Below are 26,895 nucleotides of genomic sequence, written 5' to 3'. Positions count from 1 at the left end.
TGGGCCATGCAGAGAGATTTTAAAGAAGAATGGTTGTTACCCGCTCCCTCCACCCACCTACCTCAATTGACTAAAAGTCCAATCCTGCTTCCATTGAAGTCAATAGCAAAACTCTCAGGGGCTATCAAATGAGTAGGGCCAAGCCCCAGGAAAATTCAGAGATCCCTGTTACTACTAGAGCACATTTCTAAGCAGCACTGGCTTGCCAAGAAAAATAGACTCATTTAACTTTGCCTACTTTCCCCTTATCCTGTGCTAGAGGATACTATTAATTCAGTAAACTCCCTGATAAAGAAACATGACTACAGATGTGAAGGAAGGGACAAAATGCATTGTCCATGTAAGGTACAAGTTGAAATACAGTTCTTAATAAATGGGCATTTCTTCATAGCTCAAATCAGCTGTGAGTTTATCATACACAGAAAAGCCTATCCTGTCTTGGCTAGAGAATAAGCACCTCACATTTACTCATCTCTGTGTAAAACTTGCAACAAGAGCTTAAACTGTGAATGCAAACTGTGAATGCAAAAAAGTTTATTAGCATAAAAAATACATGTCCAGTAATCAACATTAAAACTGTTTCCCAGCATCATGTGTGCTCTCATTACAGATCCAGCATTTGCTCATTAGCTTTAGTTTATTAAGAAACCATACATTTTATGTAAACACATTCACAAGATGAAACTTGCAGAGATAGCATCTCAGGTATCACGTGGGCACACATAAAGAGTTAAATAAGAGAACCAGTTACAGCAATATAAAAGTGGTCAGTGAAGCATTATACATTTGGATAAAATACTCTAGAAGAGGAAAACATAGTAGAAACTTTTGGAACATGGGAGGTAAGTAAAAAAACCCAGATTTTTTCAAAGTATAACTGAGGAGATTAATATAATTCTGAAGAATTTCCCTTAATGCTTGTATAATCCAACTAATCTAAAGAGTGGTATACATAATGATGTAATTATCTGGTTCCATATAAGCTCTGGGTGGTTAAGTATGTTTTAATAGTACTAAAAATTGTGATATATCACACAAACACTGATTGGAAAGAAAAATGAATGTTAAACTCAGGTCTAACATTTCTAGCTGCCTTTTTGATAGCATATTAAATAGAGGTAGATGTCTAATATTAGTGGTCAAGCTATTCTAGCAAGAGCCTTAAGTGTATTGTCAAGTTTTTACTTTTGAAGCCAAGCTGAAGTGGCTTCACAAACAGAGGAAAATCTTTCAAAAAGTCAGCCAGAAGACCTGTGGTGCTGATGGGAGTAGTTTCAAATGCATCTACCTACTATGAAGAGTGGAATACCTGTTCAGACCACTGTAAGGGACACCATTGCTCAAGCACTACAGCTCATGCATTTGTTTTAGCAGAAAAGTGGAAGTAAGTTTGTTCGTTTCCTATGCTTATTTCACACAAGCTGAACCATGGTTGCTCATCTGGCTGAAGACTAATCTAAATACGACTGTAGGGTACCACGGCGGCGAATGTCACATGTCCAGCAATGGAAACCACCTCCCAAGGAATTGGCATGGCGAATATTCACTTTAATTGTAGAAATGCCTGTAAGTGAAAAATATACATTGGAGAACATGAAAAGAAAAGAAAAAAGACTGACACGTTAGGCACTGGTTAGAATTTTAAACAATGCTCAGAGGTCGCACACGGCTGCATGTGTGTCGTATGAAATATTTCATTCCCATTTGTTAAGAATTCCTCTGCTCAGTACTGACTCAACCTCTAGCCAAAGTACAGAAAGTTAGGAACATAGTCTGTTTATTCCAGCCACACCCTCAGCCAAATACAGTGCCGGGAGTGAGACATTGTCTGGTGTGTGTTACAATGTCCTGATCAAAAAACAAAAACAAAAAAAATCAGCCTTTGTTGTAGGAATGTGAAGAATCAGAAAAGCCAATATGCATTTAGGATTGTTTTCTACAGGTGTCTCAGCATGAGTGATTGGAGTTTAGTAGATACAGAATATGCTCTTTTAAAATAGTGACTTTCTTAAAATCTGATATTCAAATATGCTCAGAGCTTACAACACATTTCCTTGGTGCACTGCAAGAGAAAGAGGCAGTTAAACTCATTTCCTGGGAACAAGTTGAGCTCCATTTCTGAGCTACAGTTCTGCTCACACAAAACACCAAAAGGCAGACTGAGATCAGTGCACAGAAAACTTCTCAAGTGTGCATTCTCACTCCAGAGACTTCAATAGCTCATGAGTTTGCAGCACTCCGGAGCACTGGCTGCTCAGAAGAGCTGGTTAGATTTGGTTTTTTCCCTGCACCACTATAAAGTGACTGATAGCAAGTTTGTGAACTGGAAATTATTTGTTCTGAGTCCAGCAACTCAGTCAGTGAAGCTCAAGTCTGAAGGATGTATCCTTGACTCACACCAAAAGAGCTTTATGTTTTCAAAGCACTATACAGTAACTCCTCACTTAACAGTAACTCCTCACTTAACGTCATCCCGTTAATGTTTCGTTGTTAAGTCACTGATCTATTAGAGAATATACTCATTTAAAGTTGTGAAATGTTTGCTTAGAATGTTGTTTGACCGTGGGGGCTTAGAACCAGGGTGGGCCGGCAGCCCCCCCATCAGCTCCTCTTCACCCTCCCCCAGTGCTTCCCACCCGCCGGCGGCCCCACGGATCAGCAACTCTCCCCTGCCTCCCGCTTGCAGCAATCAGCTGTTTCCTGATTCTCATACTGAAGTAGTTCTGCTCATATGATCATTGCTAGCATAATTTCATAGAAACATAGGGCTGGAACGGACCCTGAGAGGTCAGCAAATCCAGCCTTCTTCACTGAGGCAGGACCAAGCAAATCTAGACGATGCCTGATAGCTGTATGTCCAACCTGTTCTTAAAAACAGTGACGGGGATTCTGCAACCTCCTTTGGAAGCCTATTCCAGGGTTTAGCTACCCTTATAGTTAGAAGGTTCTTCCTAAAAACTGACCTAAATTATCCTTGCTGTAGATTAAGCCCATTACTTCTTCTCCTACCTTCAGCGGACATGGAGAACAATTGATCCCTATCCTCTTTATAACAGCCCTTAATATATTTGAAGACTTATTGGGTCCCCCTTTAGTCGTTCCCCCCCCCCCCCCCCAAGACTAAATGTGCCTAATTTTTTAAACTTTTCCTCACAGGTTTTCTAAGCCTTTTATCATGTTTGTTACTGTCCTCTGGACTCTCTCCAGTTGTAGTGGGGTCAGAATCCGATTCACTGATCAAACTGAAGCCTTATTTTCCAGTCTGTTTAACAGAAATTAAACAATGTAGTGGGGTGGTCACCTGCTCCTGCCTTTCAGGGCTTAAAATAGTCCAGGAGCAGGCTGGGGCTGTGGGCTAGAAGCTGGGCTGATTGGGGAAGTAGCCGCAGCTGGGCCATGCCCGAATCAGGGCCCAGCTCGCCCTTATAAAGGCTGGGAGCCAGAAGCTCAGTCCAACTCTCTCTGGCTGGAGAGAGAGATAGGCCTAGCTGCAGGGGAACTCACCTGGGGACCTAGAGTAAGGCAGGGCTGGGAAAGGCCTCAGGAGCTGGGAAGCCCTATGCCAGCAACTCCCCGGGTTGCAGGGCCTGGTCCCAGGCCCATATAGATATTGGGGTTGCAGAGGGGCAGCCTGAGGGTGGGTAAAGGCAGCCAGTCCAAACCCCTTGTTACCTGTGATGATTGGCTTTTACACTGCAGTCCGCCCCAGGTGCGGGGACTAGATGGTCACTGGCAGTAGCCACAACTGAGGCAATGTGAGGATAGTGGGTGGGGAGACCCAGGGGGTGGGGGTACTGCCAGGGTGGCAGCACCCAAGGCAAGGGCACTGGGTCCTGGGATGGACCAGGGGCCAGTGGTAAGGCGGATCACCAGCCTGTGGAGGGTGCTCTGGGCTGGAAATGGAGCTAATTCCCAAGGATGACCAGCAGGAGGTGCTGCCGGGTGAGTCTGAACACTTACAAACAAAAAACATACTGAGAGATGAAAAGACAACCTGACAGCTTCAGTCAAAATATTGTAGTTTTGTCACAATTCAGAAACCGTGAATGCTACTACTACTGCAAGTGCTTTGGGGGATAGGATTAAAATTCAAAATGATCTGGACAAACAGGAGACATTATCTGAAGTGAACAGGATGGAATCCAAGGACAAATGCAAAGTATTCCTCTTAGGAAGGAAAAATCAGCTGCACACATACAAAATGGGAAATGCCTGCCTATGAAGGAGTACTGCAGAAAGTGATCTGGGGGTCATAGTGGATCACAAGCTAAATATGAGTCAACAGTGTAACACTGTTGCGCAAAAAAAAAAAAGCAAACATGATTCTGGGGTGTATTAGCAGGAGTACTGGAAGCAAGATCTGAGAAGTAATTCTTCTGCTCTACTTGGCCCTGATTAGGCCTCAACTGGAGTATTGTGTCCAGTTCTGGGCGCCACATTTCAGGAAAGATGTGGACACATTGGAGAAAGTCCAGAGAAGAGCAACAAAAATTATTAAAAGTCTATAAAATATGACCTATGAGGGAAGACTGGAAAAAAAATTGGGTTTGTTTAGTCTGGAAAAGAGAAGACTGGGGATATGATAGTTTTCAAGTACATAAAAGATTGTTACAAGGAGGAGGGAGAAAAATTGTTCTCTTTAACCTCTGAGAATAGGACAAGAAGCAATGGGCTTGAATTGCAGCAAGGGTGGCTTAGGTTGGACATTAGGAAAAACCTCTTGACTGTCAGGGTAGTTAAGCACTGGAATAAATTGCCTGGCAGGGTTGTAGAATCTCCATCATTGGAGATTTTTAAGAACAGGTTAGACAAACACCTGTCAGGGATGGTCTAGATAATACTTAGTCCTGCCATGAGTGCAGGGGACTGGACTAGATGACCTCTCGAGGTCCCTTCCAGTCCTATGATTCCATGATTAGTTGCCAGCTATCTCCTCACAAGTATAGAATGTGTCTCCAGTGCTTATTGCTAAGATTTAAGTTTCTGCATACCCTTTTTCAAATGTGACTGAGGTACTTGGATTCATTGACTCCATCTCTTCTCTGGCAGCAAATTTTCACAGGCTGTTCCCCATCCCCTTCCTAATATGCAATAAAATTCATTTTAGATAATTAGTGTGAGTTCTCCTCTTTTCCACATGCCAGTAGTTGGAGGAATGAACTTTACCCTGCCACAGGGTTATTCCCAGAAACCGTCACTCCTGTGACAGTTAACGGAGCTGAAATACCTTTGTCAAGTATTCTCAGCTTCTCTGAAAAGAATTCAAAAGTACACAATGTTTCAAACTGAAACTCGAAATTTTTAAATGGAGCTTGGCTACAAAGGATAAATAAGGCTATTGGAATGCATTGATGTTAGTTGTGTGCTCACGTTTTTTACAAAAATCTCTAACCACATTCATGTAAGTGAGTGGTGTACTGTAAGTAATTAAATGACCAGTTCTCACTCATTAATTCAGCAGTTGAGAGTTCTTTCATTTAAAGGTACAGTGCTATTTGTACCACCTGTTAAGAGTGCAACCTTCGTTCATAGGTACAAACATAACTGACATCTTAAGATAATCCATTTCAAGCTTAGTGTGTAAACAAAATCAGGACATACCTATATTTTCAAACATCTTCTGAATTGGAGTCTCATGGGCATCCACCATCACTCGTTTTTCATCCAGCATTAAGACATTCATGGAGAGCCATTTTGAAGACATCCATAGTGGGTGGTCTAAAAGCATTAAAATGGTTCTCAGTACTGCAGTTATACATTTTGTATCGTTTTTGCGTTACACACTGAAAACCAATCTGTCTTTAAAAAGAAGCAGTAGCAGAGTGAACTCAACATACCATCTGGGATAAGTGGCAATGGAGGATGAATCACTGTCCAGCCTGCTTTCTTGAAGAATTCAATCTGAAAGATATTCAGTTTAAACACTCAGTATTTTATCACTGCCTCCCCAACTCTGTGCATCTTGTCCATGCTCTTCTTCATAGCACACCCTCCCTCTCCCCAATTTACCAAGCCACGACCCTCTCCTTATTCAAGTTCCTTCTACAAATCCACTTTTCATGTAAGCACAATTACGAATTCTTTCAAAGTTTCATCACTAAAGTATCAGCATTAGTTTTTGTGGATTTTGCACACTACAGATATACAGCTTAAGAGACGAGATTTCATGTAAAAACAGTTCAGCCTCACTGATTAAAATGGATTTATGAACGGTAAATGGTATTTCATTGCATATTTGTAGCAGTATTTCTTTTGTGTTATTGCACAAAGGACTAGTTATATCATAGAAGGTTAGGGTTGGAAGGGACCTCAGGAGGTCATCTAGTCCAACCCCCTGCTTGAAGCAGGACCAATCCCCAATTGTTACCCCAGATTCCTAAATGGCCCCCTCAAGGATTGAACTCACAACCCTGGGTTTAGCAGGCCAATGCTCAAACCACTGAGCTATCCCTTCCCCCAATGAGACTTCTATTTAAGGACACGGAATTTTGCAGAATAATATACTGCTATTCTTCCTATGAATCATGCTTCACAGAAAACATGGAGCAGGAATAAACTGAATCCTGGTACAGCTTATTTAACAAACAGCACCAGTCTATGGGCATTCTAGGGAATAGTTTATTTTTACTACACAATATTTACTCTAACTATACAATGTCTTCCCAAAACAAATGGGACAATTTGGCTAAAGAAAACTCCTGATTGACAGGTATTTATTAAGGTTTCAGAGGAACAGCCGTGTTAGTCTGTATTCGCAAAAAGAAAAGGAGGACTTGTGGCACCTTAGAGACTAACCAATTTATTTGAGCATGCTCAAATAAATTGGTTAGTCTCTAAGGTGCCACAAGTCCTCCTTTAGGTATTTATTAGTCCAGGACACAGAACAGCACATGCTGGAGGGTGCTTTTGCAGGATCTCCTTGCTAAAAAGGAGCTCTGCTTCTGTCCTACATGGGACTGTGTTATACCATCAATATACTCAGCAGAGTTTTCAGAAACAAAGGACAGACATTCCCAGCAAGTGTACTTACATAAACTGACCAAGTAGCACTGCTTCCTCTTGTGGTCAGCATTATGAGAAAAAAAATCCTGCTCCCTCACCTTCCAATCTTTGTGTGCACATTCATCTCTAGTACACAGGCTTGGCAGTCTAAGCTGCAGGAGACTTTCGTGGGGAGGGCCTTCAAATATTGGCAACACATCCTGGTTGTTACAATCTAAAATGCTTCTGTAAACTCAGTAACTCTTTGGGGGCAGGGGCAGTCTTATCTTTGTTCTGTGCCCGTACAGTACCTGGCACAATGGAGTTCTGACTGCAGTCCCCAGGTACGAGCACATTACAAATATGTATGTTGTTAAACTGAAATGTGCCCTCCTTCCCTCTGCCCTTGCACTGGTTAGAAGTATTAACCCCCAATCCTATAACAAAGCATGTGCTGGGTTTCTATGTTTGTCCTGGCTCCTTCCCTTCAAAGTATTTCTCGGAGTTATTTCACAGCTGAATGGGGAAGAGGTTTCTGAACTCTCTTCCTACTGGTACAGCTTCAGTAACTGTTCAGTAACTGTTGACAGACAAGACGACTTTTAGAATAAATACAAAGAAAAAATATCCAGCCGAAGAGCTAAGGGGTCTCTGGACCCAGGAGATGATATAAGTGACGTGCAAATGCTACAGAAGTAGAATAGCTATTTTATATATTTTCCTTGAGATTCTATGCTACCTAATATGCAAGGGGCAACTTTCATATATTTACAGTCTACCCACATAATAAAAGGGTGAAGTTACATGTATCCCACATGTCCTTTCTAAAGGGGGAGGAAGGAGCGGTGCGGGGAGGGAAGAGCTGAACTGGATCATTTTTGTTGTGCTCAGAGGTGGAGTTCCAATGAATTCAGATTCAGTTCAGAATTCAGATTTAAAAGACATTCTTCACAGCCACCCAATCACTATGCAAATCCCTGCCCTCAGATTGACTGAGGGCATCTAGCAGCTAGAGCACAAGAATTTACATGACTGAAAAAGAACCACGCGGTTATGAATCAGTAATTGCACGCTGCCATTCACTCCAGGCAAGCTGACCGCAATATAGTTTTGTTTCTTTCCCCCCATACACTGTTACGGTCTTACCTGGTGGCACGGACGATCTGGGTTGGACAGCACAAGGCCAGGCCCAATGATGTTAAGCGTGGCATCAATGTGCATGGGGTTAGGATCCTTAAAGGACAAAGTATGCACTCTATATTCTGGTGCAAGATGTCTCCGCATCCACTCAATGCCTGAATTGTTGGTAACCTGGAAATGTGACCGATTGTAGATTTGGTTTTAGCTTTATAAGCTACGACATACCGAACATTTGGTCTTGCTTACTTAAAAAATGCTAATTATTTGATGTAGTTATTATAAAAACAATTTGTGCACTCACTAACAACCTATCATGTCAGCTATGCTGCGTTCTCATCTTGCATGTCAGACATCCTATTTATGTAGGATAACTTTCACTTTCACTGTCAACTATACTGTTTTACCTTTAGAGAAATTCAGTAACTAAAATATAGAGAAATTATAGGAAGCAGACTGTCTACCTGGCTTCTCTGCACAAAAATATCTCTTCCAGCTCTAATGAAGTCAGCAGCATCAAAGCATGGCTCAAATTCAGTTGTCACAAATTTTCCCTGAGCAGCCAGTTTATGTCGGTCTTGTACTGAGCGGATGGGGTAATCCTGGTTGTAAGAGAGAAGACAAAGCAAACATAACAAATTTAGCCTGGTTGAATTACTAGTGGGAAAGCTTTGATGCTACAAGTATGCTGGAGTTCAGAAAATAGCTGTGTTTATATTGGTATCTGGCATGTTCCTTGAAGATAAAGCGGTTTTCTTGTTTTTGGAGTGAAAACAAAGAAAGCATGAATGAGGATCATTGGCGTACACCTTCAAGTAGCTGGAGTAATCAGCAGCTTATTAAGTGCATTCAGGAACAGGTGGTGCTTTAAATAAAGAAATACAGTCAGTTGTTGCATACAAAAAATGGACTGCCCTTGACAGTGGTTCTCTCTGGACTGAGATTACCAAACTTGGACATAGGATGTGGCTCAGTTAACAAAAAGCCCTTGTGTAACTGCCAGCCTAACAAATTGTTGCACACACTGTGTGGGGTAAATAAATTGCAGGCTTAAAAGTCTAACAAAGTTGCACTTTGTGCTTTTGTCACATTTTAGAATGGAGAAGTCACAACCCCCTAGCCAAACACGCAATACTTTAACCAAGAAGGTAAGACCTTCTGAGATTTTTTTAAATACTTATAGCATCAAAGAGATATAGTACCATTAAAAACAAATCATGTGACACTACCCAGAGTGGGCACCAAAGTGCTGATGCCTTTGCTGAAAGACAGAATATACCGCAAAGAACAAAAGAAGCTGAATAAATATGTCTTGAAATATGCTGTGAGGGCGGTCTAATCCAGCTCTGGCAGGCCACTAACACTGAGAAAGTGCCACCACACAACCAATCTTACCTACTACAAAGAGGCAGAAGGTAAAAGATTTCTCTTCTGTAGTCAGCCCCGGAATATTCAGGACTTTAGATAGCTACCAAAACTGTGAAAGCCAGTATGTAAAACTGCCTAGAAACTGGCCTTTGGTGGGGTATAAAATAGAAAGAGTCATTGCAGAACTTTGAAGGAAAGCAGCTGCATGCTATGTATCCACTGACTTCTGCTGTATTGTAACTGCAGTAAAGGAGGGCTTACACCCTAAATTAAGATAGAATTCCTTGAGTGTGAGATTTAAGTCATTACACAAAACTCAAAAAGAAAATTATTTCAAAAGTCCCAACCAATGTCTTCAGCAAACAATATTTTGATAAGCGTTTTAATTTTGAACATCTTTCACCTTAATGAACAGAGAAGGGGCCAGAGTCTTCAATAAGGGAAAATACAACGGATTATTCTAGCTGATAAGTGTTACGGACAAGGCCTGGTTAACTTTAGAAAGGAAAAAAAATTCTTTACTTATCACAACAATATGACCTGATATTTTAAATCAGGTCTGCAGATTTGAGAAGTCTAGATTACTTTTCACCACTTAGGCTGTTTTTTACATTTCTCCCCCTTTGGATAATGAAAATAGACTGGTTCACTTATTTAGCTATAACCACTGTCAGTTTCACATCTGGTTCTCACTTAGGGCAGCTCTTGCTAAGGAGTTTGGGCTAGGAACACTGCATGAGAACATTTAAGCCCCATTTAAGCCTCACCAAACTTCCCACACACAATAAACCTACAATACTGATTTTTTTTTTATTTCAACATTAAAAGAAATATGTTAATAGTTTTGTAAAGTTTCCCAAACCTAAACTGGAGGCTGAAACTAGCCAAAGCAAATTTTGTGAAAACGTCCCCTGACGTTATGAAGACAAGGTGAGAGTGATACCTGGTCATAGAGTTCATCGGCCATTGTGGGTTTGGGTGCAGTTGTCCATTTGGCACCCCGGTGGAAGTAGTCTTTGATGACTGGCCTGTATGCTCTGTATTCAAAGAAACGAGCACGCCAAGCCATTGGTGCTTCGATAATTTCATTTCCAACTACCAACAAGATGTCTCTTGGCATGGCAGCATACATACCTACAAGGAAAAAAACACATTAGAACTGATTAGGCTATTGGAACAGTTATTTCAGCCTAGGGATGCATGTCTACAACCGAGACAATCACTGCACTCCTGAATGAACTCACAGGAAAATGATAAAAAGACTAAAACACTATTGCCTGTGGATGAACACTTTTCACAAAGCGACCACTCTACGTCTGACCTATCAGTCCTCATACTCAAAGGAAATTGGCACAACACTTTCAGAAGACAAGCCTGAAGCTTAAATTCATAAACTTTGTTAGACATTAAAATCATGGACTGAACAGAGACAATGGATTTATGGTTTATTACAACAAGCTGCAACCCACCAATGCCCCCTTTTTGTCCTATGACTGCAAAGGTATTAATGGGTCACTCTACCTTGAATGATCCCTTAGAATACATGCTAACTACTTACGCTAAACAATCCTTTCCCAGACTTGAAGCAGAGCTCCATGTGGCTTGAAAGCTTGTCTCTCCTCAGCAGAAGTTGGTTGGATAAAAGATTAACTCACTGCTCTGGGACTGACAACTATACTGAGTGCTACAGGCAAGAATGTCTATTATTTTTAAAAAGACAAGATTGTTTAAAAAATAAAAAAAATAAAACTTTTAAAAATCTTCTGTTACCACACCTAAAATTACTAGAATTGAAAGATTAGAGAAACGTTTCTCAAATCTTTCAAGTCTTTCAGTTTGTTCACTTTCTCCATTGGATGGCACTGTGGGCCGTCATTTTGTTCCTGTTGCCCCTATTTGTGTGGGCTTTCAAACAGCCACAAAGAATTTTTTTTTAAACCATAAAAATTGGAAGGGCAATTCCTGATTATTTTCCCCATTTTTCCCCAATGGTAGTGTCCCTTTAAACCAGATAGCACACCTCACTGCAGTTAGCAATCTGAAGTTGCCCAAAGCCTGTTTCATTACCAAATCAAAGCTACCCATAATCTACAAATGTCCAGAGTATCACTGGGTTAATGCAACTTAACTGGGGTAATTATTAATGAACTTCCCCAAATGCCTAATTTAAAACGTTTAGGTGAGAGAAAGGGGTTCGCCCCTTTTATAAAAATAGAAAAATGGAAGAGAGAAATGAAAGATATTGAGGAATTACATTTGAGTAAGTGGTGAGCACAAACTCCAAATTAAAAACGCTAGACAATTTTTCTAACTAGGAAGTTAGTATAACATGCCAAACCAGACCACTAAAGCACCATCAAAAGAGGTGACCAGTTCACAAGACAATCCTACTCTACTGCAGGAAGATGGACAAAACCTTTTACAAGAAAAATCATTTGCCTGTCTAAGATGCTAGGAGTTTTCACTGTCACTCCCTGATTCCTGAGAAACATTGGTTTAAAATAGAAACAAACAAAAAAAATATAAATCTAAGGACACATTTGACATTTAAAATAATGAGAGATCCTGCAGCTCCGTCACCACTAACAGCAAGTGGTGCAAGAGTTTCACCTATTTGTCATTTTGATCCATGTTGTAAGCAGTGTTTAGATTTCATAGAAGCTCTTGAACTAGAGGGGGGATCTCAAAGGCCTGCTAGCCCATCCCACAGTAAAATGGAAAGGATCTAACTCCTTGGACTAGGTGCCCAACAGATATAGTGTAAGTACCTCAGCTGGAGAATGCTATTTACCTGTAGACTCAAAGTCAGGTGTTTTATATCTGACTGACCAGTCAATTGGCTCAGGCCTCTTAACAATTACTCCTTCCATTTTCAGAATATTGCACATTTCTTCAATTTCAGCAATAGCCTTTTTCAAGTGATCTCTGGGGAAGCTCTGTCCTCCAAACTTCTGATAGAATCCCCAGTTCTTTTCATATGTGTTGGCCTGAAAATAAAAGATGACAGAAGTAGCCATAAGAATGCTGCGATATTTGGTTATACTTTATACAGTGCAGTTGATTGTGGTATTTACACATTACTGTTCTTGTGAAAGGTTTCTCAACCTTGTTTCTCTATTGACTCCACATTTGCCAACTCATATCCCTCATCTGTGCCTCAAAAAGCTTTGTAGCTATTTCTGCAGTACTTCCGAGGAGCCAAAGAAAGAACTGTCAGTGGTTTACAGGACCCTCTAGCATCTAGGGACTCGAGACAAGGGAATAGGAGAAGGCTCATGACTGCCGATAATGCCACTAGGACAGGAGTTGGCAGCGCTTAACACGTGTATAACATTTTAAATACTATTTGTGTGTACAATTGATGTGGTTTGTGCATCTATGTTCTATGGCCTGCCATTTGCACATGTCAGTTCTTGAAAAGCATACGTGCTTCCGTGAAGACCACTTTTTGGCAATCTGCCTCTGCATGGTCAGTGAGGTGTGTGGCTCAGCCAACAGTTACATCTGTCTCTGGAGTTAAATTTCAGTAGTACATGTTGAGAAGGTTCAGACATCCAGAAGATAAATAGCTCCAACACCAGTTACAGTCTGCAAGTACTGTCTGCTGCCAAGATTAAGAGATCTACAAATAGCAGAAAGAGACCTGAGAATAAAAGTGGCCTGGAATGTGAGAAGAGCATAAATTTCTTCACAACCTGCAAGTTCAGCGTTTATCTCTCAGAGAGAATTTTCAAGCTATTTCATCCATTCATCTTACATCTCTTTATACAGATGTGTCCACTCCATGTGACTTTATTACTTGTCACCATAAAAGGAGACCAGTAATCTAAGTCGAGAAATACTTCCCTCTACTCAGAAAGCGTTCCCCTCAGAGTGACCTCCAGAGCCAGCACTAGGCATAAGCCTACTAAGCAATTGCTTAGGGCCTGAGCAGATCAAGGGACCCACTACTTGCTTTTTATTATAAGAACCTGCCTTTTTTTTATGGGGGGAGGGGGCAAAAATATTCCTGCTTAGAGCCCTCAGTGGGCTAGCACCACACTGGCTGACCTCACTGGTTGTCCTGACTAAAGCCACATACCAAAGAATAAATCAATCCATCTGTGCGTTATGGCAACCTGAGTTCGGTCATGACGCTTTCATCCACACCATCTGTTACCATTTTTCATTTTACAAACATCTCTCAACCCGCATGCCTGAAATCTAAAGATTCTCTCAGAGTAGGAGCATTAAGACAGCACCAAGACTGAGGGTTTTGAAAAAATATCCACTCCACTGAAAGAAAGAACATAGTACTGGGGTTCACTTTTCTTTCACATATGCAAACACTTGTGTCTGCTACAGATGGGGGCATTCTGTACATGTGCAAAAACCAAAGAACTGCTTTGAAAAGCTGTAGTGGCAGTTGTCTGTCCGAACAAAGACTTGAACCCTACGTGAGTACAAAATGAAGTGACTAAGAGCAGATATCCTTCTAAACTGCTTTTTTATTATTACTTAACATTTATTCTCCAGCATTGCCCAAATGCCCATGTCAAGACAGGGGCCTCATTATACCAGACACTGTGCAAACACATCAGACATGTAACTCCACCCTGAAGAGTTTATAATTTAAAAAGGCCAAACAGACAAACAGTCATAGAATGACCTGGAGGGGAAATGCCAGTGGTACAGGTTTTGTTACTTGTTTCACTGATTTACTGTGCTCCCCTCTACCCTGTTCACCCCACAGAAATTTTTACTTTACTTTTAATTTTATTTTATTCCATTCAGCCACCACATCTCATAGTCTCTCACTTCAGTACTGTCATGAACTAGTTCTGTTGATGTCAGGGATTCTGAAAGCATCCTGAGGTCTGATAGTTGGCTCCCCCAGTGGGGCAGAAGGGGATTTATGCCCATACTTTTGGGAAAGAAAAGTGTTCTGGAGGGGGAAGGAGCAGAAGGTTAATTCACTTCTGCTTGTCAGACCCTGATTAACACAGACACTATAGCCATGTGCCTGGAGCCCCTGAGCCTGTGATGATTTTGAAGTCTCGGCTTTCATTTTAGAAGGATTATGTTTCTAGCCCTTACAATGGTGAAAAAAAAGCTAGAAAACATGACCAGAGGATCACTGGTGCTTTGGTCTGCCTCAGTCTGCAAACAGCCAGAAACAACAGCTATGAGGGGTGTGAACTGCCCTATTGATCTAACAAGGCTGTTAACTCTGAAACCCACTGCTCCGAGAGGAATGCCTACGCAGTAAGGGACTGTATGTATGGGGCCCTCACAGCTGCCAACCCATTGTGGCTCTTCTGGAGTGGTGTCAGGAGAGGTCATGCAGAGAGGAGTAGATGGAAGCTGGGACCTCCCTCCTCTGCAAGAGGCTCCGGCTCCCCTGCACACAGGGAACGATGTTCATGGGATACCACCACCGGCCAGCCTGCCTGACCAGGAGTGACAGTGAGCCCTCCTCAACAGTCCCTACCAAGGAGCAACAGCAGGGCCACAGCAGGCGGGGTACAGCCTTGAGATGGGGCTGTGACCACACTGAGGGGGATAGGCAATGGTGCCCATCGGAGGCTTGCCAGACTGACTTTAGCCAACCCTGCCACTCGACGCTCTGCCTGCCTACTTACTCCTGCCATGGTCCTACAGCAGTGAAGGAAAAAATCCAGCCACTCACAAGGAAGTTTTAAAATTCTATGTGTCCAAACACACTACTCAGTTCCTGGGTATGGAAGGGACAGAGGCCTCTGCAGGGCCACCCTACCCACTGGTTCAAGCAGCTCCTCTTGCTTCCTTTTGTGAGCAAAGCTATTTTCTTTTCCAGGCAAGGTCTGGGTAATTTGATCACCTCTCAGACTTTACCAGCTGTTCAGAAGACACGTGTTGATCATGTGAAGTGCTCAGCATTCCAATGGAATCCAGTTCAGTTAACAAGACAAGTTTGTCATACAGAATACATGCAAGTTATTTCCAGAGCCACCAAGAATATATCTGGGCACAGTGAAGACTAGAAAGTCCTTGCCCCTTTTCCCCCTGCTATACATTGTCTCACTCTGTTTCCCTCTCTCCCCTTCCCAAGAAATAACAGAACAAACCTATGAGCATGGATCACCACACTGATAGCACAATCTGGTTACAAAACTGTCTTAACCAGCCTAGATAACCCTAGTGTAAAGATGATCCTGTATTGACCCACACACCATCCCTGCTCTGAGCATAGCTGGGGAAAAGAGTGCATGGCAGGAATGTCCCTATATCACAATGATCCTGGGCTGAGATTTCAGTCCCTGTGAAAACTTAGAGCAGTCTGAGGGCTGCTCTGATTGCACAGGGAGAACAGCTGGCAGGGCAGCACCAGAATCGGAGACGAGCAAAGAGCTTTAGAATGTCTTTGCACAGCACCCCATGACTTGTGTTCTGTTGTACCTGAGAAATTGACCAAATGCTTTTAGAACGTTTAGTGCACTTTGCACACTTCTGCATAGTCCTCTGCCCTCTCCCAAAGCTGGCCACAACACTGAGTCCTCTGATACCATCAGGCAGCGCCCGTTCTAGGGATGGGTGATCAGGGCAGTTGTCCTGGGCACCAACTTCCAGAGGATGCCATCACACCACTACGCTTTTTCTCCCTCTGCTCTGATTGGCCAGCCATTTTTGCTCAGCTCTGATTGGTCAGCTTCCCCCCTTCCCTTCCCAGCCTCCTTCCTCCTCTACTGATTGGCCAGCCTAGTGCAGGTTTTGCCAGGGAGGGTGGGTTGGCTCAGCCACTAGGTGGCGGGGGCCCACAAACACATTTTTCTGCTCTAGCCAGCAACACAGCTAGAGCCACTCCTGCCTTCAAGTCCAGTCAGACATTGTTTCCTGTCTGATACTACACTGATCTTTATGCTTCTCATGATACAGCTCAAGAAGCAAGAAATATAGTTCATAGGCAGGACAATCTCAATAACCATACCAGAGGAACTTGAATAGCTTCCGCCTCCTGAGCTCCTCTGCATCCCCCCTCTTTCACACTCACCCGGGTACTGACAAAGATTTCACTATTGGAAACAAGGCATCCCATGAAGTTTTGAATCTAGCCTTCCTGGGAGACTGCGGCCATCTTAAGTACATGGGACCCTGGATTCTGCCTTCTATCACCAGCCTTGCCTGTTCACATTTCCCTTCCCTGCTACCAAGTTTGAAATGGGAGAGTAATACCTGTGCTAGCCATATTGCAAGACAGGTGACAGATATGCAGATGAAGCAGCTATACCTTCTTACTTCTGGCTACCTACATAAAAGCTAGGATACTTCAGTAGAGCCTGAAAGAGTCATGGCTACAATGTGAAAAATGTTACCAAAACGCTATTAAACTGCCCTATTTTTATTTCACACTGTCAGAACCTGTTTAAAAAGAAGCTCTATCCTTTCTAAGCATCTTGCTTCTACCAGATTTAATGATGTCAGAGCCAACATTTGACATCACTTCCTGTGTAGTGAACTGTGGTTTCTAATCATGGTATTGTGACCTCACTAATGACTCCAGCTGGTTAAATTTATATTTACTTACCTGAGAAGCAATAAATGGGAAGTACATTACTGGTGAAAGTCTATTATAAATATTCATATTGAGTAAAGAAAAGGAATACAATTTAGTACATTTCATATCTAGTTATGTATTTGATTTAAAGTTAATGTTCTCCAGTTATATGTTCAAACTAGATTAAGAGAGACATTTCATAAAGAGGAAAGAGACTCATGTCAAAATAATGCAGAAGCTTGTTAATACAATATTTTATAATTAGCACAAAGTGAACTCTTTCTTCTCTACTTAATAAAGATATATCAGAGAGCTGTAACAAGGCCTCTTTACTAAGAATTCATTATTTTCACAAAATATACTACAAAATATTTACTAGCATATGCTGAAGTATAAAATACTTGTAGGGTTCAAATATTAGTTTAAAACTGAATTACCACATGCGACCACATCCAGGATGTGAGGAGTTTTTGGTTTTTTTTAAGTTCACAAAGGATCTCCCTGTTATTAGTGTGAATTAGCAAATCTGTCGTATTACCCTTCTAACGCTATCCCAAATATGGCACTGATGCTTATGGAGATCCTTCCACATGCTTTATACCACCCAGGTGCTCATTCAGTGCCAGCTCTAATTATATTCATCTCAGACACGTAGCGGTACCATGGTTCTATTCATTCTTTCCTCCTTCTTAGGCCATGCACATCATTTACAGATTACAGCCAAAAGACCGACGTGAATGCCAAAAGCAAGCCTCACAAATTGCAATAGGATACAGTGACTGCCGCCAGGGTTTACTGCACAACTATTTCAAATAAGTAGTTTGCATGAGACACAGTATATCAGCAGCTGAACTGCAGTGAGGAAAGAAAAACTATAGAAGCAAAATACATGTGCATAAATGTGTCTTACTTGGGAGTTCTGTATTCACTCACTAGACATGTTCCAGATACTCTTGGAGTTTTCCCAAGTGGGTTATAAGCCCCCTGTCTTCCCTTTGCAGAGTAGACTCATTACACTATACTTTCAATTTCTTGAAGGTAGCAGTGTTATGAAAGTTGCCCATGTTCTATGGGGACTTGTTTAAATACATGGAACTATGATGCTTTTCAGAACAACAGGCCAATGAATGCTTCCAACAACATACAGTATGTATGTCTGCACTTCCTCCAGAGAATTTAGTACTTTAACCAAAGATGTGAAATTTTTGAGTTATGGATGAAATTCTATACTTGACATACCTCACTATGCGATAGATATTGCAGCTGACACATGGGGGAAATTGTTCACTAAAATTAAATGCTCAAGCAAGCACTAGAACTGGATTAAAATGTAGTAGCAACAGCAGCACGTATTTTAATATTTACCAGCCTTAGAAATACAGTCGTTTTAATGAAGTTAAGGGGATTTGGCAAGCGTTAAGAGGATAGAATTTTGCCCATATCAAAAATCAGCAACAAAGCAAGACAAAACTTTTCTTCATGCCCTTTAGAGTTCCTTCATGACAAATAGATATGACCTCAGATGTTTTTAAAATACGCTGTTGTCTGCTTTTTCTTTTATATTATAAATAGCATGTTCTGATTTCCTTCTTTTCCTGGAAGACTGGGAATCTTTTGGAGGGCCAGAAATGGGGTATCAAAACTGGAAGATGAAGAGCTGGAAGCTGCTGCTCTCCATGGATGAAATCCAGGCCCCATTCAAACCAATGGCAACATTTCCATTAACCAGTCAGTGGCGCCAGGGTTTTACCCCAAGCGTCCACATGATAGGAGACAGGGGTAGTGAATGAATCTTACGTTTGGAGGTGGGGAGGAGCATTCTTTACAGTTCTCCTGAAACCTGATGGTCTAATCTCTAAACTGCATTTCTGGAGATTAAAAACCTTTTCATTCCACTTTCAGAATAAGTAAGTGAGCAGAAATCCTGTTAGAAGTTTGGCATCGCAGTAGTTTAATTCCTCTTTTTAAAGCATTTCAGTTCATTTGTAATTAATGAAAGATTTTAAACATATACACCAAAAAATAAGTTGAAATAAAGCACCTGAAAATAGAACTAAATTTGAGAGCCAAGGGTTAGATCATGTTTGTTCTGCAACCTTAATTCAAAATACACTTGGAAAACAGACGTTTCCATACATTGTTGTATCTACTGTCTGGGATTTCCAGTGAAGAGCTTTCTATTTAAATAAAACAATCATCCTAACTTGCAGATAGAACTTTATACTCTGTCTCAAAGCCTACAGTGTCAGTGGCCAGACTGGCTATGACTATAAGCCATGCACTCAGCCAGAAGCAACAGAAGGCAGATGCACCTGCCCAGAATAATCCTCCTCCTCTATGTTTTCATCTGGCCTAACTTATACCGTAGAAACTGCTTTACTAATTCTACTAGGGAGTACGTCAGAACAGAAGTAGGATCAAAACCCGAAGCCACAATCTGAAAAATACTGAACTTTTATGTACACAGATCTGGATGCTGCCTGAACCCTTATCACATGGCTGTTTTGAAGACAGTACATATAACTCCAGTATGATGCCCTGGCTAGTCCAGAATCAGGAAGTAAACGAGAACCTAATTACATTGGGTTATAGTAACAAGCAAGTGGTAATACAGGTGTTGATTCTTAGCACATGCCTTTGGCCAAAGAGCAAATGAGGGTCATCAGTAGAAGAGAAGAAAAAGGTAGCTTTCAAACTTTCTGCAACCTTAGTTCATTTTCAGACTGTGCACAAGAGACTTGAATAATGCACATAATAATCAAGTTAATAATTGCCACAATTTTTATCAACTCTAGAATTTGAGTTAAAAAATGTAGTTGTTCTAGGAGCAGCACGTTGGTTAAACACTGGTATTAAGGTATTTTGAACTCTACTTTTAAACTTATTTTTGTTAACTCTGTATGTACTCATATACCTGAAAACTAAAAGATGTTATACATAAAAAGGCATTTTAGTTTTTTCAATATAAGAATTTTACCTTAACCTCCACAGAAAAAGGAGGGACAAAGGCATTTTCAGCTCTCCCCACAATGACTTCCTCCAGGGGGTCCCATTCATTGTAGGAGCAGACAGGGCAGTCCTCGGGAACAGGGGCAGTGGCCTTATTGTCATCAACAGCACAGGAATTCTGGGAGGCGGCAGCTGCCTGGGTGCTCTGGAAAGTTCGCTGCACCCATCCTGTAAAGGATCTTCCAAGCTTAAGGGGGGGGGAGGGAGGGAGAGAGGAACAAATCAGCTCTAACACACAACTCTATTACAAAAATAAGAGGAGGATTAAGTACGCAGTGTATTTTACAGAATATTTTCAGTGCACTTTGCTTTACCCAAAAGGCTTTTTACACCATAAAGGTTCTTTATTACCACTGTAATCTTAAAGGACATTTCACCTTTAAAGGAAAAAACACCCATGTTAGACAATGGTTAACTGTTTAATGGTCAAACTTCAACAGTTACAGCTAATTTGGCCCCCTCTAGATTCATAGAGGCAGGAACAGGAGTGATGAATGGGGCAAAGTTACTTTTGCAACAGCTGCTATTGTACCTGTTTCACTAATTTGGATTGTATGTGCCCTGCAGAACTGGGGACGAATGGGAATGTAAAGTACTGGGATTTGGGCACAATACAAATAAAGCTTTTCAAAGCTGGAAGTGAAATTGTAGCAAGTTAAACATATTCCATTAATTGTGTTTCTTCCACATCAAAACGTAGACTGTTGTAGCTCGAAAACAGAAAGAAAAATGTGTAATCTGAAAAACTAGCTCCCCACCCTCCAAAGATTTACATAGAAACTTCAGTCACATTAGCCTGGACCCTGCATACTGAAGTTTATGTATACCTGGCTTTCCTAGATTCTCACTGCCTCTCCCCCACTCTCACAGTGCTCTAAGCAATTCCCTAGCCACCTAAACCCCACTAGTTGAACTAGTCCCCTGGATGGATTCCCAGAGCCCCAGCTGTTCGCTTACCAGCTGCTAGCCAGCCAGTCGGTCTATTCCTGCCATAGCAAACACACAAAATGTGGCAGAGCCTGCAGGGAGCTGCTAATGTTCACACACACCCCATTACAGGGTGGGGGGTCTGAGTGGTTGCTGGGTCAGCACAACCCCTCCTCAGCCCAAGGCACCATGCAGGGTGGGAATCAGGCTCCCAGCTTCAGCAGGGTCATTGCCTTGCTGCTGGTTACGCCAGGTTGCTCCAGACCAGGTTAGCTCAGCATAAGGCTCTGGTCCAGGGTCTTCTCTCCCTAAATTGAGCAGCTTGGCCCCCGCAGGCAGCGAATGGAAACAGGGCTCTGCTCAAGGACCGGGAGCCCCAGTGATAACCAGGGGGGCTCTGCCCAGCTGCTAAGGGGAGAAAGGAGGCTTCCTCCCAGCCAGAGAGATGTGGCTTGTATAACAACCGTGAACCAGCTGGGTTCAAGGGGAGCGCTCACTGCTCCTACTATGCATACCATGCTAGCACCCCCAAATGACCCACCCAGAGCCCCCTTCTGCACCCCCAATAACCCCAGGATGGCTCCGTAACCCCAGTGCATCCTTCTGCACCCCCACCAGAGGCCCCAAAGTACCCCTCCTGCACCCCAAATAACTCCCAGAGAGCCCCCAGTAACCCCATAGTCCCCTCTTCTGCACCCCCAATAATCCCAGGGTGGCTCCAGTAACCCCTAGTGCCCCCCTTCTGCACCCCCACCACAGCCCCCAAAGTGTCCCCTCAGCACCCCCAATAACTCCCTAGTGCCCCATCCTGCACCCCCAATGAATCCCAGCGCACCCCCAGTAACCCCTAGTGCCCCCTTCTGCACCCCCAATAACCCCAGGGCGGCTCCAGTGACCCCAAGTGCCCCCTTCTGCACCCTCAATAACCTCCTAGTGCCCCCTTTTGCACCCCCACCAGAGCCCCCGCAATAAGCCCCTAGTACCTCCTTCTACCCTCCCTCCAATAACCCCCACCTATCTCCAGGGCAGCCCCCGACAGCCCCCGGTCTGACTCTGCACACACGGCCCACCCAGAGAGCCGCCTCTGCACCCCCAGCACCGCGGTCCCCAGAGCGAGCGCCCGCGCCCGCGCCCCCCGGGCTCTGCCCTGCAGCAGGGGTGGGCTCGGTACCCACCCGGGACCCGATGTAATGCGCCGCCTCGGCCCCCCTGCTCCCTCCGCGCAGGCACCGCACTCGCAGCATCGCTCCGCAGCTGGCCCCGGGAACGAGCCCAGCCCAGCCCAGCCCAGCCCTTGCGCAGCGCCCAGCGAGGGATCGAGCCGCTCCCCGCGGCCTTTATATCCGCTCCCCCACCCTCCAGCCTCCCGCTCCCTCCTTATTGGCTGCCGCGGGGCCGCTGTCAGCAGAGCGGCCGCCGGCTCCTTCCCTTTGTGCAGCCGGGCTGCAGGAGGGGACGCAGAAGGGGCCCCCTCCAACCTTCCCTGCCAGCCCCAGGGCACATCCCTTTGGCCCAAGCACTAACACCACCTTGGTCTCCTTGGTCACTAGGGTGCTTGGTGCTCTCCCAAGATGAAAGGCAACCCCTGTGATCAATGTCATCCAGCCCATTAACGATCCTTATTGTTGCTCTCTAGGGTGTCTTCCCCACAGCTTGATTGACAATACATTGGTCTGTTTCACTTCAACTAGCGAGTCCGGGCCTCTGGTCTGTTTTCACGCTGCTCCTCTTTGCAATTTCATACACTTTCCAGAAGTCTCTCATGCTAGTCTCTGCCCGATCAGCTAATACCAGTGCTCTTAATTAGAGCTGTCCCCTATAATGGAGGATTCTGAGATTTCACATATATTTGTTTTTGGTCTGAATGCTCTGCAAAAGAAAATTCGGGGGAGGGGGGGGGGAGAACTATTTTGGATTGATCTAAAGTTTTCATTTTTACAACACTGAAATGTTATTTTGATTTCTACTTTACATCATACTATAAACAATGCAAAAATAAATGATTTCAAAACAAAAAGTTGTTTCAAAGGGAAAATTTGAAATGTTTCATTCCAGGAGTGTCAGGAAGTTTTGCCACCATTAGAACTCTTTTCAGAGGAACAGCCGTGTTAGTCTGTATTCGCAAAAAGAAAAGGAGTACTTGTGGCACCTTAGAGACTAACCAATTTATTTGAGCATGAGCTTTCGTGAGCTACAGCTCACTGAAGTGAGCTGTAGCTCACGAAAGCTCATGCTCAAATAAATTGGTTAGTCTCTAAGGTGCCACAAGTACTCCTTTTCTTTTTTCATTAGAACTCTCTCTCCCCAAAACAAAGTTGTGGAAAAATCAACACAGTTTCACAAAGTTTTTTGATTTCAACAGAACTGTTACCTCAAAGTTTTTCCCTCCAGCTCTCCATTTCGTCTCTTGTCACCTGTAATTCTCACCTGACCTGATGACATTCTTTTGCAGATCCTCACTCTTCAAGTTTACACAAGACAAGTTAAATTTTAAATCTTATTTGTTTTTGCCTTCCAGAAGAAAAGATCAGATATGGCAAAAAACGGTTTTTCCCCCCCCATGTTATTTTGCAAAAGTAGTTATGAATCTCCATCCTTCTCTCACTCTTAATCCCTTGACAGTGTCTCTTATTTACCAGGGCATGACCTAATACATGTTCCCTCCACTCTATGCCCTCATGTCTCTCCTAAGCCTCATCTACACTATAAAATTTTACCTTGTTCGGACATGGTTCTGAACAAATGAGTTTACTGATGTGATACTGAACATGACGTAGGCCCCAATTCAGCAGAGCACTTAACCACATGAGTAGTCCCTTGAAATCAATGGCCACGTCAACACTAGGAAAAAAAGTTTACATACATTACAAATAAATCTAATATGCTAAAATCCTAGCAGAGACAAGTCAGTTATAGTTTTAAGATGTGTTAGCTAATCAAGGTAACATGATTTACCTCCACCAGATAGAAAAGGAGTACTTGTGGCACCTTAGAGACTAACCAATTTATTTGAGCATAAGCTTTTGTGAGCTACAGCTCACTTCATATCAGATGCATTCAGTGGAAAATACAGTGGGGAGATTTATATACATAGAGAACATGAAACAATGGGTGTTACCATACACACTGTAATGAGAGTGATCACTTAAGGTGAGCTATTACCAGCAGCTGGAAATGGCCCACCTTGATCATCACTGCAAAAGGTCCCCCCCTACCCGCTCTCCTGCTGGTGAATGCATCCGATGAAGTGAGCTGTAGCTCACAAAAGCTTATGCTCAAATAAATTTGTTAATCTCTAAGGTGCCACAAGTACTCCTTTTCTTTTTACAAATATAGACTAACACGGCTGCTACTCTGAAACCTCTACCAGATAGAGTGTTAAAGCTACAATTTGCCTTGTCAGTACTTGGACTTTAACATCACACCTTTTTCCTAGTGAAGAAAGGGCCAGTGGGATTGCTCCCTTCACATATTTTAAATACTGTGCTGAATTGGGGCCTTAGTGATCAGTATAGACGAGAGCAAATGACATTCAGCTTTCCACCAGCTAAATAAGATCCAAGACTGCTTGGACCAAGGTTTAGTCATATTTAGCTGACATGACGCTGACCTTTTGTCCTGCCCTATACCAACTGCAAAACTGCATTCTGCATCTCATCTAACTCTATAACACGATTCATCAATACCCACCTTTTCTCAGTCTCTATCTTTTCTGCTTCCAAAAGGCTATTCTTCCCACTAGCTTCAAAAAATCCTTTTCTTGTTCTTGCTTTCTGTCCCAGTTACCAACCAATTTCCTTTCTCCAGTTCATTTCTAGAAACTAAGTTTATCCTGTGTGTTCTCCAGTTTTTAGATTTTTCATCCTTCCCAATTCAGTCTTTGCTAAGGTCATTTTACTCAGATAATTCCTTTAAAAAGGGCTAATGATTGGCTTGCAGTTAAATCCAAAGGTCTCTTTTCTTTTCATGTCTTTCTTGACTCATCAGCTACTTTTGGAACTTTGGATTACTCTTTATCAACTTGGTATAGGTAGTTTTTCTTGACTCAGCACTGCAGTATTTCTTCTCCTACTTACCGTGTTTGTATTTAATGGAAGACAATCCTGGCCAACTTCTTGCAGTGGGTGCTTTTTTGAATCCTGTACACTTTTCTCTATATACTTTCCTGCTGAGTGACATTTTTTCCTACTCACAGTCTGTAGTAATGGCGCTTTCTCTTGCCTATGCCTCATAATTCAGTCTTGCCTTCCCCTCCTCTTGGATGAAAGCCAATCTTAAAAGATTTTTATCTTGGCTGCACTTAAATTATTTCCCTTCCCAATTGTCTCTCTTAGGTCTTAACTTTGCAACCTTACATTCACACTGAATAGCATCTACCTTCAGAAGTAATCCCACTGTCCTAAATGGCACTACTCATATGAAGAAATATTAAAGATTGCAGAATTGGGCCCTCTTTGGGCCATGCACTTGTGCCTTGATACTTGTAATGCTATCTCCCCAATCTTTCCTTCACTTCACTGGCTTCCAGGACACTTCAAAAAAATCTCACTCTTCAACTTAATGCTAACACAGGAACCAGTCACTCTTGTATTTCTTTGCTCATCACTCCCTACATTCCTTCATACCTCTTCCAAGAGACTAGACCCTCATTAGAGCATGGGCCTTTATCTAATGTTCGTTAAAGTCAATGGTAATTCTTCTATTGACTTCAGGGGGCATTGGATCAAGCTCATTTTAAGGATTTCTAGGGGGCCTATCTGACAAGATGACTTAGGAGAGCCTTACAGTATACTTCCCACTGGGTCCCCCCTTAAGTCCATCTATCAGAACTGGAACAAAAGAAACCACCACGTGAATGTAAACTCACAACAACACTTTATTTACTAAAGGAGAGCGAAGGAAGGGGAGGGAGGATGGATTAAGACTCAGGAGATTTGGAATAGAAACACACACATGCACAAACACTCAATAAGGCAAAGGTGTCCTTCTACAGGTGATGCTGATGGAGAGGCTGCAGAATCTGGATCAGTGAAGTCAGCGATGGACACCAACAGTGGATCACAGGTGTAGAAGACAGGTATGTAACCCTATCTCAGGCCACCCCCGCCCCCATCCCTTGCTGCATCTTCTATGGTTGTAAGTCTGAACTAATTGGACCGAGTCCACGCATGCAAGTCTGCTTCCCAAAAGAAAAGCAAACCCCAAAACTACAGTTCTGTTTAGAGAGTGGCTACTACAGGCCAGTAACCAGTGTGAAACGGGGTACCACACTACAGAGAGAGCACGTTGGACAGCTGAGCCGCCAAAGACTCAAGAGCCCCTGGCCCCTCCCCTCATCTGCCTTTATAGGAACTGGTTGCTTACCAACAACAGATTCCCGCTCTTTCTACTTTCCCGCCTTTTGCTTAGTGTAGGGGAACAAGAACCTGTCACAACATGGAGATCACCTTGTTCTTATCCCAGACCAAGATGGCCACCTAATAAACAATACCTTAAAACCCAACTTGGTGCGTGTGCAGCTCTCCCAGTAATTTGGCAGGGGCGAAGCTGTGACTAACATCATGGTAGGCCATTCCTCCCAGTATACTCTTATGCACAGAGGAGAGATTCTACCCGTTTGTATGATTATACCCTCCTTCCCTCCCCTGCCTCTTGCACAATAAAGGCTTGATCCTACACCATTGAAGAGAATGGAAGTTTTGCCACTGACTCCATTGGAAGCAAGATAGAGCCTGAACACAGCAAAAAGCAGGACTTTACCCATGTATAAAACTGGCTTTATAAATCACAAAGGTAACCAGAAGCTGGATAAGACTGAAGGTAGCAGCTCTAGAACTTTTGAATTTTACAAGAAGTTTGGTGATTCAATTCTATTTACCTTTATGTTCCCCTCAGGTGCCTTACAGACTGTGTGCTCTTTAGCACAAGAAACATTTCTTCTTTCCTGGTTGAAAACTGTC

The 26,895-nt window shown here is 42.8% G+C and overlaps 1 protein-coding gene across 1 annotated transcript; it reads right to left on the bottom strand.

The window, feature by feature from the left end:
- Positions 1–517: 517 nt before the first annotated feature.
- GATM (glycine amidinotransferase) lies at positions 518–22,252 on the bottom strand. The gene is made up of 9 exons (XM_073361477.1): positions 22,111–22,252; positions 19,977–20,195; positions 12,278–12,473; positions 10,430–10,620; positions 8,583–8,720; positions 8,128–8,292; positions 5,838–5,901; positions 5,602–5,718; positions 518–1,564 (listed from the first exon to the last, which is right to left on the bottom strand). The coding sequence occupies exons 1-9, from the start codon at positions 22,177–22,179 to the stop codon at positions 1,452–1,454; spliced, it is 1,272 nt and encodes a 423-aa protein (XP_073217578.1). The 5' UTR covers positions 22,180–22,252; the 3' UTR covers positions 518–1,451.
- Between the last annotated feature and the right edge of the window lie 4,643 nt (positions 22,253–26,895).

Source organism: Lepidochelys kempii, chromosome 10 (assembly GCF_965140265.1).
Source record: "Lepidochelys kempii isolate rLepKem1 chromosome 10, rLepKem1.hap2, whole genome shotgun sequence".
In the NCBI taxonomy this organism is placed as follows: Eukaryota; Metazoa; Chordata; order Testudines; family Cheloniidae; genus Lepidochelys; species Lepidochelys kempii.
The sequence above is the reverse complement of the archived record's forward strand: the minus strand, read 5'-3'. Positions and strand labels throughout refer to the sequence as shown.